Raw genomic sequence first — 13,785 nt, forward strand, 5'->3', positions numbered from 1 at the left:
TTTATAGTAAGCACTTAATAAATTCTTGTGAATTGATAGATCAGATTCTAGTTGTGTGACTGCATGAGTCTTGGATTTTTCATCTGCAAAATGAAACTGAAATTAAAGCAACTATTTCACAGGATTATAGAATCAAATATGATAAGATATGCAAAGTGTTTCATAATTGTGAGCAGTTGTTCCCCACTAACAAAGAGGATGTATCTCTGCAAAGAAAAGGAATACAGAGAATGGAAAATCTCAAGCCAGAATCACCCAAAAGTCTAGTGGAGTTTAGGATTGACAAAATAAATGTACACACCTAAGTTCCCAAAAAAACAGCTCTCAGCTTCCAATATTCTCATAAAATAATATGGCCAGAGGTCACACTTGCTTCGTGTTTCTGGAGTTACTTCTATAGCAAGAGCTTTGAAAGGTTTGTGTAATTGAAAAAGCTAAACCTTCCTGGACTCAACATGAATAACTATACAATAGTGACCCAAGGGCACCCCTATGAACAAACTTGTGCTAAAAGTAAGCAATAAAAACCTGTTGGGAAAAGAAGAGACAATTTTGAACACAGAAAATACACACAGATGCAGCAATGGATGAATTCTTTAGACCCCCTAACCTTTTGACAATCTTGAAATATTTCCCCCATGCAGCTATGGAGAAATCAGAACACTATTAAACTATTGGTGGAGTTGGAAATTGGTGTAATCTTGGAAAGCAATATGGCATTCTATAATGAAAGCTATGAAGTGGCTCATGTCCTTTGACGTAGAAATACTACTATTAGAACTATGTCTTAGAATGTTATGAAAACAGGGGGGACCATATTGTGGTAAAAATGTTATGATAGCATTCCCTGCACAAGCAGAATACTAGAAATAACCCATTTGTCCAAGAAATTGTTTCTGAAAATAATAGATGTTAGATGTAGTGTGGTATAATCATTAGGGCTATGATCATGGAATCAGGAAGTCCGACTTTGAAATCAAATTCCTGCTAATGATGACAACAACAATAACAATAATCAGTAGCAATTATATAGTACTTTAAGATCTGCTAAGCACTTTAAAATATTATCTTATTTGATCCTCACAACAACTCTGGGAAATATTATTATTATCTTCATTTTACAGATGAGGAAACTGAGGCAGACAGAAGCTTTGTCAGGATCACGCAGCTATCTAGTGTCTGAAGAGGTAGATGGGGGAATCAACAGAGTGGTGAACCTGGAATAATAAGTATTTATTGTTATTATTATTGACTATAACTACCCATAGCAAAAACAAATCTGCTAAAAAAAAAAAAAAGAAAAAGAAAGAAAGAAAGAAAAAAAAAAAAAAGGAAAGGAGATGTGGATGCAAATAAGTGATTATTATTTTGTCAAACAAAGTATAGACAATTTGAACTTTAAGATTTTGTTTATAATCACTTACAAGTCCAGGCTCATGATTTTCCACTGGCGTGGTGAACTTTGAGGGCTGAATATTCTTCCCATATGAAGATGAGCAATTTCCCTAGATCTGGCAATCCTAGATAGTTGCCTGGGGCAGTGTAAAGTTAAGTGATTGTCCAGAATTACGCAGCCTCTCTATTACATAGAATTTGAACCCAGCTGTTCCTGACACCAAAACCTTTTTGTGTTTTATTTGAAGTTTGGAACAGAATTTTCTTTTTTAAAGAAATCCCCCATTTTACAATACTGCCAACAAAACATGGGAGGAAGCCCTTTGCTCCTTTTTTCTGCACCTTTGTCAACCTATTGAAAGAAAATCTGGAAGTTTGGTGCTTTATTTTTGGAGGCAATCAGGGTTAACTGACTTGTCCTGGAACACATAGCTAAAAATAAGTTTCTGAAGTCAAATTTGAACTCAGGTCCTGACTTTTCTTGAAAGAGCATAGCAGTAGTAAATCACATTTAAGGTTTATGGAAGGCTTTCCTCACACAACCCTATAAAGTTCATACTTCAAAAATTATCATCTTCATTTTGCATATGAGCAAAGTAAGAAATAAGAGGCAGCAAGGTGCTATGTTAAGAGTGCTGAATCTGTGTTCATGTATAATCTATATCAGATTGCTTGGTGTTCTAGGAGGAAGAAAGGGAGGGAGAAAAAAAATCTTATAAAAGTAAATCTTCTAAAAATGAATGTAGAAAACTATTTTTGCATGTAATCAGAAAAATTAAATGACATTTAAAGAAGAAGGAAGAAAGGAATGATCTCTCTGGAGTTGGCTTCCTAAACTATAATAAAGGGCATTAGATAAGATCTTTTAAGTCACTTGCAGCTTTTGATCTTAAGTGATTTGTCCACAAATTATAACTACTATACTTCAGAGCTAAGTTTCAACCCTTATCCTTTAGCTACAAAGCTAATACCTTTTCTATTATGGCATACTACTTTGAACCACAATATTAAAAATAAGACTTTGCTAAAACTACAATATAAACTGAGTTATCTTTGTATGCCCTTTTCCAAGCTACTCTAATAATTTTCTCCTATAGCTCAAGAAAAGGTTTACATTTGGAAAACAAAACAAAACAAAATATTGTTGCCTTATTTTCCAAGACTTGAAGCTTATTTGCCTAGCTGGAAAAAAGGAAGACATCAATGAAGAGTTCAAAACACAGATGACAAGCCTGGCACAGAAGCATGGTATAGTTCAAATAGCCAAATATAAACTGTAGCTATTGGGTATGATCATTTTTACTTCCTTAATGATAATTACTTCTCCCCATCTCCAATCCTTGAAAAGATAAAGGATCTAATATGAAAAATTAATATTCTAGACCTGATTAAGACCAATAAGTTGAAAATATTTGCTGAAAAAGAAATGATGAAAATCTTGGGGAGCAGTGACCACTCCATATTAGAATTAGAGACAAAGAAGGTGTGGAAAGCCAGGCATAGTCTAGCATACTCCCTTACTTTGGAAAAAAAATAGATTTTAACAGATTCAGAAAAATGTAGAATCTCAGTAGCAAGTTCTAATTAGGAAGTCAATCCACAAGAGATGAGAATGAATAAAAAATGTACTCAACACACCAGAACTTTTTTTCAATAAAGACAAAAGGGAGTGTTGTTTAAAGAGTATGAATGATTACCTCATTAGCCCCCAGAGGATTAATTATTATATCTATGCATATGGTTCACAGATCTATGTATTCAGCTCCCATCTGTTCCCATCAGTTCTCTATTTGATATTTTCAGGAGATATCACAAACTCAATGTGTCCAAAATAGAACTCACAATCTTTTCCCTGGAAACCCAAATTTCCTTATCAGTTCCAAGGCAACATCATTCTTCAAGCTTCCCAGGTTTGTTCTTTGATATTATGATCAACTCCTCATTCTCCCTCACCCAGTATACCCAATTAATTGCTAAAATATGACCATTTCCACTTCTACACTATCTCTCATATCTGACTTCTCTCAGTTCCTGTATCATCACCTTCTTTTTATCCCTCTACACTTTTCACCTGGACTATTTAAATAATCTCTTAATAAAGCTCCTGCCCCCACTCTCTCCTCACTCTAATCCATTTTCCATACAAATGATAAATGTATTTCCCTTGAGCACAGATCTGACTGCTTCTCCCCTTCTCAATAAACTTCAGATTCCCTTTTGCTTATAGAATAAAATATAAACTCCTTCTTGGGACTTTTAAAGTCCTTCACAACCTTATCCAACTTCACCCAAGCTTACTCTAAGGCTCTTTCTATCTTTATTGTATATTACTTTTATTTCCACACATTAAAATCTAACCAAATTAGTCAATTATCTGTTCCTTGCTCCATTTCCCTTCTCTGGGAAATGCCTTTGCACTAGGCTTCCCCCATGCCTGAAATACACTCATCACTTGTCACCTTCTCTACCTCATACAATTGTTCACTTTTTGTTGTCATAGTTCAAGAATCACTTTTAATATGTGATATCTGCTGTACCTCTGTCCCCACTTATCATTTGCTCTTTAATTACCTCACACATAACTTTCTTGCATTTATTTTGAATATGCTTATCTATGTACATGCTATTTCACTCAAAGAATGGAAATTCATTAAAAGCAAAGCTTATTTCTTTTTGTTGTTGTTGTATTTCTATTACCTCACTCAATGCCTGGCACATAGTAAAGCACTTAATATGTGGTTATCTATTGATCAATGCACAGGGAAATTATCAAACAATGCAAATTTCTCAAAGAAATGTATAAAACATGGAAGCAAGAATAAGTAATAGAGAATAAATTCAAAAGAATGGCTGATCCTCTAAGTGGAGTGTCAATAGCACTACAATTCAGAATAAGCTAAGTCCAGAGAATGCTAAGAATAATATATTTTTTCAAAGTAGTTTTAACTATATGAGAGAAAAGAATAGGATCAAAGAAAGGATAGAACAATTGTCCTAGTTGTTTGTGATGATAAGGAGAAAAATGAGAGCTCCATAATTTTATTTCATGTCTTTTTCTGCCAAGGAAAAATAATCTTTGGATTGCATAAAAGAGTCCAAAAATGATTAATAGGAAGTTGACACCGAAGATAAAGCTAGGAAATTGTCAGGGAGCACCTTGCAACTCCTGAAGAGTTCAGCTCTCCAGGCCCAGAGAACAACTTACTCAGTTACTGAAAAAATATGGTAAATGTGATTGCTTAGCCACTGAGATGGGAAGTATAAAAGTACAATAAAAGGACTAATGTCCTAATTTTCAAATAAGAGGAGAAAATGAAGTCAGCAAACTATAGATCAGTTTGATTCCCAGATTTAGATACCTGTGCACTTTGGATTAATATAACTTCAAGGTGGTACATAAATTACTTCAATTCACTGAGTCTTTGTTTATGAGATTTTGAAAACACACACAGTTCATGTCCTGGAATAGTTCTGTTAGGTGCCTAGTAGAATCTAATTATAACACAATTAACTATAAAGTAAAATTCAAGATAATGTGAATCCTATCCAAGTTTGGTCAGGAAAATACCAAAAACTTCTTGTATGCAGTTCTCCAACCAGTACAAAGAGAATGTCACAAGAGTCTTTATTTTGAAAGTGTTCATTTTCAAAAGATTTTACCAGTGATAATGAATCTCAATAGGGAACAGGGACAGACACCATGAGTGGAAAAAAAAAAAGACTGAATTTAGAGTGAATATAAAATTAGTGTGAAGAGTACTAGATAGGAAAGAAAGGACTTGAATTCAAATCTCTGCTCTTCTACTCCCTATCTAAGCAATTTAAAAAGTCACTGTTTTCCCATTTTATGAAGACTATTTCAGTCTCCATAAAATGAAATAAGGGAACTAATTAAGCTCTAAATCCTCTTTAAGCTTTAAGTCTATGATCTTATTATTTTTATTCCATCATTATACATTAATGCATTAAATTTGTGGCCTATGAAGGTAGGCCACTTCCTCACTCTCAGTTTCATTCCTGACTTTTCTACTTATGTTTACCCAAGAGGCTGGCATACAAGTCAGATTTGTTTTAAAAGAATAATACTTAAAATTACAAAAGAACTAAAATACTGCATCTATGAAGATTTGAAATGTCCTTTTAAGATTGCCATGTTGATCATATAGTAATAGGAATAATCAATTTAACAATCATTAAGCATGTGCTACATATACAGTATTACATGAGGTACATATAGTGGATTTAAGACACAATCCCTGGAAATATTGTGTATGCAGTTTAATGAGGGAAAGAATACATATGAAACAAGGTAATCTTTAGGCATAATTTGAGTCTAAAAGCCTATTTAAAATTAGCAATATATACCTATGATTGGCCCTAGAATTCTCTTGATCCCCCAGCTAACATCCCCAGTCCTAGCACTTAAAGAATGACTCCTCTACAGCTGTCATGGTAGCCATGTTGAAAAAATTTGAACATTTTAGTGATCCTATGAATTCAAAAGTGGAAGAATAGAAAAAGGTTTGAGAAAGCAAGGATTTTTAGAGGAGATAATAAATTCAAGAATCAAATGAGAGCTGGCGTTCCTTTAAGTGCCACAAAATATCTGTCCTGTCCTCTGAATTACTATCAAACAGTTATGCTAATAGAAATGTCATCAATTAGATTCATTTTGAGTTCATCATCTTTTAGAAAAAATATCTCTAAGGAGACTGATGTCAATCAATAAGCACTAATTTATTCCTTAATTCTAAATCATTTATTCCATAAATGATTCCAAAGTTATTCCAAATCACTTCTATCAGATGGCTTTACTCCTAACACCAAAGTGAAAATTTTCACTGAGGGAACCCTCTTTTGAAAGAGATGGGTAGGTAACTACGGATTATGGAACATTTTAGCAGATAGAACAGGTATGGATGAGATGCCACAATGTGGGACATGAAGGAAACTGAAAAATAAGGCACAAAAGTAGATCTGGAAAGATGCCAGAGACAATTTTTGTCCTTTTCTATATTGTACATGGACAATCCTGCATCAAAGTGAATCTCATCTTTCTCTTCCTCTGATTTCATCCTCCACCTTCTCTCCTCTCCTGAACTACATGATCCTCTTTCTTCAAGGCTTCAAAATTCTTAGTAAAATAATTTTAGAAACTTATGGGATAGAGCAGATTTGGTTAGCTGCCCTAGCAACCTTACTGTTATTCATAATGTTTTTATGGGAAAATGTATTTCAAGTTTCAAATATTTTACTTAAAAACTAACTTTCAAAAGAGATACCATTCATCCACTTTCTGCCAGTAGGAGAAGATTATTTAAGTGTCACATTGCTCATTATTAATTTCTTGGGCCATTTGAGCATTATATTTAAGATATTCAAATGTAGCAGACTAAGATTTATGCCAACTACTTGAAATTAATTTATATTCCCAAGTAGGCTATTTTGATCTCACTCCCCTTCCCAGCCAGTGTGTGTGTATGTGTGTGTGTGTGTGTGTGTGTGTGTGTGAGTTAAACTTTAAAATTCAGGGATGGTTGAGGAAGGTAGGAAAACATTTTTTTAATTACCATAGTTTCTCTGCATTTTGAAGATATTCTGGTCTGCTAAAGTCTATAAAGTTTCAAGCCAATGAGATTTGAATGAGTACTGCATACAAACATTGAGCCTAAGCAAAATACTGTTTTTGGAAGCAAAAGTTGTACCTAAATTTTACTTTCAGAGATAAAAAACATATCAATAATGTAGCAAATTAGTTTTATCTATACATATTAATCGTTAAAAAGGTAAAAAGTTTTCTTTTAATATTTTGAATACTTTTAGAAAGAAATTAATTATCTCCAAAGAATTTTAAATGGAATTATTTAGTTAGGTAGTTTTTTCTGTATAAATTTTAATTAAATTCCTTGGATAATAAAATAAATAGTCATTTAAGTCTTACTCATAAACAAATAAGCTACCAACTTTCTTTGCCCATTATATATTGGTTATTTTGTGTCATTTATTTTTCAATACCTCATTAGCTGTATTCATTCTTTAAAGACAATGATCAGCAATTCAGTATCTATTCCAAGAATCCACAACATCAGTTCTACAGAATGGCCCAAATATCTAAGGTTATTATATCTTTCTAGTGATTTTTAATTATTAAATATTTTCTACAAGCCTCTGGTCTTAGCAGCGTGCTAGTTACAAGAACTAAAGTATTCCGAATCTAAATAATCAACTTACTGGGACTTCCATGGACAAAAGCATGGAAAATATAAAATACATGTGTTTGGTCAATCGACAAACATTTATTAGGCACTTACTAGAAAGTATGTCAGACACTATGCTAATAACTGGAGGTACTAAGTAAGGGAAAAAACAGTCTTGTCCTCTGTCATATAAAAATTCTAAAGCTTCTGAAGGAAAAAGCTGGGCAGGGGGAAAAAAAGACATTAATAAAGAGTACATAGAACACTTTGCAAAACAGCTACAAAAACAACTCACCGGTTGTCTCAGACGACAGAGCCAATTCTTCCAGAACAGAGCTTGAAACTGGTGAAGAGACTGACCCCCCATGTCAGCCAATTTCTCCCTCCCAATTGGGAAGTGGAATTTAAAGTGCTCTTTCTTTTGTCCCAGTGAATGAAGGGAAAGGATGCCTACCTATTAGTCAATTTTAACAAAAGGTAGTGATGCAAGATGGAGAAGGAAATGGCAAATGACTCCAGAAAACCCCAAATGGGGTCATAAGGAGGAGGACACAACTGAAATGACTGAACTGCAACAAAGTGATGCAAGAAATATTTCTGATGACAGGGAAAAGCTGGGATTAAGTTTCTCCTTCTGGTGCTGCCTTCACTGAGAAATCTTGTTTTCACTTACTGTTCATTCGTTAAGATGAACAAGGAAAGGATGGATTACATGATGCTGCCTTCGGGGTATTTCCATTCCACAGCACATATACAGAACTTGCCTAGACTTTTTAGGAACAAACACAACTGGAGCATATAACAAAGGATGATAGTACACAGTATTTACTTTTTCTCCTTTTCTTTCTCTTTTTCTTTTCCTTTTTTTCCCCACAAGGAAATAGAGTTTTTGCTTCTTCTTCCAGAAATATTACTTGTTATATTAATTTACCATTTTTCCATCCGTATAGAGAACATTTGCAAGAATGAGAAAATATTTAAAAGGCAGAAGATATGGATTCAAGTTCTAGCTCTAGCACTCACTATCTATATAACTTACTTTTATTATCTGGCCCTCAATTTTCTCATATGTAAAATGAAGGGATTAGACTAGTTTACTTCCAAGGTCTAGTTTGACTCTGCAGTTATATTTCTTACAAGAGTAATCATCAAGCAGCTAGATGGTACAGTAGATAATTCATTCTCCCTGGAGTCAGAGGACCTGAATTCAAATGAGGCCTTAACCACTTAACATTTATTAGTTGTGTGTTCCTAGACAAGTCACTTAACCCCAATTGCCTTACAAAAAAAAAAAAATAACCAAAAAAGAGTAATTATCCATTGTAGGAAAAGTTCCTGGATAACCCATATCATAATAAGAAGTCTCCTAAATCTATGTCACTTTAAGAGTTGCAAGGTGTTCTCTTCACAACACTGCCAAGTGGTCAATGAAAGTATTAACACTTCCATTTTTTTAAGATAAGGAAAATTACATTCAAATTGATAAAAGGACTTCCTCATGTTCACCCAGCTTGGAAGTATATGCATCCCTATTCATAATATATATCAATACTACTTCAAACTTAATATCTTCTCCATTACCTAGATTCCACTTTGCATTTCCATACATCTAGAGAAGATGAAGAATGGATATTTTCAAACCAAGAATTGCATCTAGAGTGCTTCAATATAATCATCATGTGAGCTTCACCTAAATCCAGTATGTTATTCATATCCACAGTTTGCCATCCACCAAAGATTCTTCTTTTACCACATAATCACGAATTCAAGACAAAGACATTTCAGGAAGCAGTAAATAATTCGACAAAAATAAGGCCATCATCTCCTCCTTGTATCTTATATATGACTATTTTGTTTATATTTTGACATCTAGAAAGAATCAGAAGAGGTAAAGGTGAAGCTAGGGATTCCTACAAGGAAAATGATGGACAGAATATATTCCAGGTATTGGAAACAATACAAAGAAACAAAGATGAAAATGGGAAGAATAGCAAGTAGACCAGCATGTCTGTGCCACAGAGGAATGTATAATAAAATTAAAAGGGTAAGTAAGAAGGCATCAGGTTGGAAGGAGTTGTAAATGCTAAACAAAAGGGTTTATATTTGATCCTAAAGACAATAGAGAACCACTGGAGCTTTTTAAGGATAGGGGATGGTGATGCAAAGGGATGACATTGTAATAACGGTGCTTTCAGAAAAATTTCTTTAACACTTGTGTGGGAGTGGGGAGAGATGAGGCAGGGTGACCAAAATAGGAGGCAATTCTAGTAGCCTAGACATGAGAACCTGAATGAGGGTGGTATCTTCCTAAATGGAGAGAAAAGGACTTATGCAAAAGATGTTGGAGAGATAGGATTGTCAAAATGGGGTATAACTAGCATTTATAAAACTTTAGAATTCTCAAAGTTCTTTATATGTTATATTTTAAAATTCTCCCAACAACCAGGTTAAGTAGATCACTATTTTACAAATTAGGAAATTAAGACTGAGAAAGATTAAGCAATGTGTCTCTCATCATAAAACTAGTTGAGAGACTGAAACAGGATTCAAACTCAGGTTTTCCAATTCTATACATTTCTCCACCTAGCTTCCTTCTAATAAATCAACACAAAATGTATTTCCTTAGCTTGAACATAAACTTTCCAAAATTCACTTTTCAAATTCATGATACATAATAAGCTTTCAGATCTGAACTCTTCTTTACTGGCATAACCATTGCTTAATCTACCCAGATGTGAAGAGACATATAAGCATTACTAAACACCTCTGTATTTATTACAAGTCCTTTTAAAATAAAAGTTAAACGTTTTAAAAAGCTTCAAAGTACATCCAGTCTCTTGGAAAATGGTGTGATTTCTGAAGTAATAGAAAGGGTTTAATTATCCCCAAAATCTCTGCTCTCATCTACTGATTGATCCCTCACATTTTAGAATCAGAGCTCTATCGCTTTACCAATGGGACAGAGGGAATATGGTACAAAGGAGTACAGGATTCAGTATCAGTATATCCCTTAGTTCAAATCCCACATCTGACGCTAACTACAACCCTACAAAACTCTTAGAACTTCAGTTTCCTCTTCCACAAAATTGAGCTGAAGCTCTTCATAATGTTTATCTCACAGAGTGGCTATAGCAAAAGTGTTAGATAACTGTTATAACTCATCTTGGTCCCAGAGAAATAAATCCTTTCACCTCAGAAGAACATCAAGATGGATGTACAAAGTTCAAACACATTATGTCTTTGTTATTTTTTCTTTACTGTCTAAGCTTATGCCACTAGCAGTAGAGTATATAAGGTGCCCAACTTAGAAGTAAAAATACTGGAGTTCAAATTCTGCATCAGATACTTACTCTGACTTTGGGACTCTGGATAGGTCACTAAACATCCCCAGAACTCAGTTTCATCATCTGTAAAAATAAAGGATTAGACTCAAGAATTCCTAAGATCTTTTCCAGCTATAACCTATAATCCTATGATTCTGATATAAAAAAGACAAAAAAAATTTTAAACTAATAATACAAAAAGCAGCAAATATGTTGAAAAGAAAAAAGCAAAATCCATGCCACATAAATGCAAATCTTTATTTTTAGCTAAAGGCCTTGTGGAACCAGTTAAAATGTGAATCTATCTTCCAGAGTTAAAATCACTGGAAGCTGTGACCAGTCATTGCTGAATTAGTGAAAACGAGTTTAGATAGTGTCTTGACAGTAGGCTTTGATGAGAGGAGAGAGGTTGAAGGGACAGCAGTAAGATAAGAGAGCATGAGTATAAAGGGTGCCTGAGGAAAGAAAAGGGAACATTGAGGAAGGAAAAGGATGCAAAATGGAGTAGATGGAAGTGCTGAAAACAAACTTCACCTATTTCACAGATCTGTCAAGGACTAGTTCTGCTTGGATAATAAGAGTTTTGAAAACAGCATGCTTCAATCAGAGCCGAGAGTCCCAAAGAACCAACCAAATAGTTAGTTAAATGAGCAATTGGTGAACCTGAATGGATGAGCTTATCACACACATACACTTGACTGGCTCACTTGAAAAGGTTATGGTAATTCAGTTTAAAAGTTATACTGTAAAATTATTCAGGATTCTCAGGCCAAAATTGCTCTTTGTCTCCATTAAAGAGATTTATTAAAGTTGGGGATAATAATCAATTAGTGTTTGGTACTTAAAAAATGTTCAATGACCTAAATATTTCTTGATTTATTATGGTTTATAAATCTTCAAAAGAAAAAGGTAATTAAAATATATTTCCTTTTCCATAATAATGAAGTACTGTATTGCTAATTTAAATAATTTTCAAAATATCTAAGTCAGTTATTGTAATGTTCTTCTCTAAGATATAATGTTCTCTAGGAGCAGGTTTGTTGGGGAGCTTCTGGAGGCAGCCTTCATTTCAGTTCAAAGTAATAATCACCTCAAATTCAGCAAGGAGTTAAAGTCCAAATCCTTTATTGTTTCCTTTTAAGTCTTGTCTCCTTTCTTGGGCCGGATTAGCTTTCTTAGAGCCTTATCTCTCTCCTTGGTTCAAGAGTTCTTGCTACTTGTCTTTTACCTCTGCCAGCTTCAGCCTCTCCTCCTCCAAATGTCTCCAGCCAGCACAAAGGTTGAAGTTGGAATGACTCTGACTCCACCTCTGAGAGTGGGCTTGTGCTTTTGTGGGCTTGTCCTTTAGTGGGCTCCTCGCTATATATGCTCTTTTAAAGGTGTGAATCTTGTGGAACTCAAATAAGTATTAAGTACATCTAGAGAACTGTTAAGCACTCTGCTAAACAACCATTGTCTCTATCAATTCCACTGCCTTAGCACCTTATAAGAATTCTAACAGGTTATTTTTCTTGACCTAATACAAAAGCATATTTTTTTAAACTTCTATCATCAGGATCAAAAAACAGCATAAGAATTCAATAAATCAAATGAATTCCATCTTAGAATACTATCTATGAAACATTTATTCACAACTATTAAATAGAAATTCTATAAAAGTCAATTAACCAATTAGAAGAAAATAGACCCAAAATTGATGACTAACATTTTATTTCATGAAACCAAATTCTTCTATTAATCCTTTTCTGACAAGTCTGCTTCTAAATTCTCCAAATTGAGTTTTAACTTAATTTCATCAGGTCAGAAATGTGAAATATAAATATCTATCTGGAGCTTAAAAATGTAAAAATGTACAGAAATAAAATAGACAGTCTGTAGGATAAAATCCAAACATCTCAAACTCACATTTTAGGACCTCCACCATCTGGGTGGAACTACATTCCCATATTTTTTTGTACTTTCCCTTTCACATGCTTTTAAATTCCAAACTGAACTTCACAAAAGTGCATTCTCTGCCTGGATTTGATGTCTTCCTCATGTCTAAATCTCCTTCTTCACTACCTTCTACCTAATACTTTCCTTAATTTCCCTATCCCCTGTTGAAATTGTTCTTTTCTTTCTCTCTTTGACTTGATCCTCACAGTTAGACAGTCAACATACATTTATGAAGTACCTACTAGGTGTCAGGTCTTATGATGAGTGTTGATGATACTAATAAGAGTGAAATACAATTCCTCCTCCAAAGGAGTTTATTGTAGGAGTTATAGCTGGTCTAATACATATGAGGATTTGAGGGTTGAGAAATTTGCCCAAAGTCACACAAATATTAAATAAAGGAGTTGGGGTTTCAACTAGGTTGTCTGAATGAACCCTTTCCTTCTTTCTGCTCCCTGTCCTTTGCTATCATCACACTATCTTATTTCATGCTTACTGGAATACACATTATGTTCTTTCCCTTCCATTCCCCATCACCTCCTATTCCACATATTAATCTGGGCTCAAGATTCCAAAAAAATATAGATTTAATTTCACATTAAATTGTTCTACCTGCATCGAGTTAGCTTTTTGAGACTGTCTCTCTTTGTATTTGCATTCCCAGCTCTTAGCAAAGTAAATTTATAACACAAAGATAAATTCACATAGTAAATTCTAAATAAATGTTTTTTTCATTCATTCATTTATTCCTTTATTCAAATGTTCACTTGATAAATTTACAATCACAAGTATGCTTCTTTGATCATTTCAGTGCCATACACAAGGTCCCCATTCTTCTTTGTACAAGATAATAGCAAAGCATACATAACAGTCTACAGAATGTCCATTCACTCCAGATATTGATAGACACAATAATGGATGGCCCACAAATTTAA

General features: G+C 34.0%; 1 protein-coding gene across 1 annotated transcript in view; it reads right to left on the reverse strand.

The window, feature by feature from the left end:
* ABCA13 (ATP binding cassette subfamily A member 13) overlaps positions 1 to 8,048 on the reverse strand; it is a 504,928-nt gene extending 496,880 nt beyond the window's left edge. Inside the window, exon 1 of the mRNA XM_031957225.1 lies at positions 7,888 to 8,048. Within this exon, the coding sequence (XP_031813085.1) occupies positions 7,888 to 7,959 (72 nt within the window). The 5' untranslated portion in view covers positions 7,960 to 8,048. The remainder of the gene's footprint in view (positions 1 to 7,887) is intronic.
* Positions 8,049 to 13,785: the final 5,737 nt, after the last annotated feature.

The sequence above is a fragment of the Sarcophilus harrisii genome, chromosome 1, assembly GCF_902635505.1.
Source record: "Sarcophilus harrisii chromosome 1, mSarHar1.11, whole genome shotgun sequence".
Classification (NCBI taxonomy): Eukaryota; Metazoa; Chordata; class Mammalia; order Dasyuromorphia; family Dasyuridae; genus Sarcophilus; species Sarcophilus harrisii.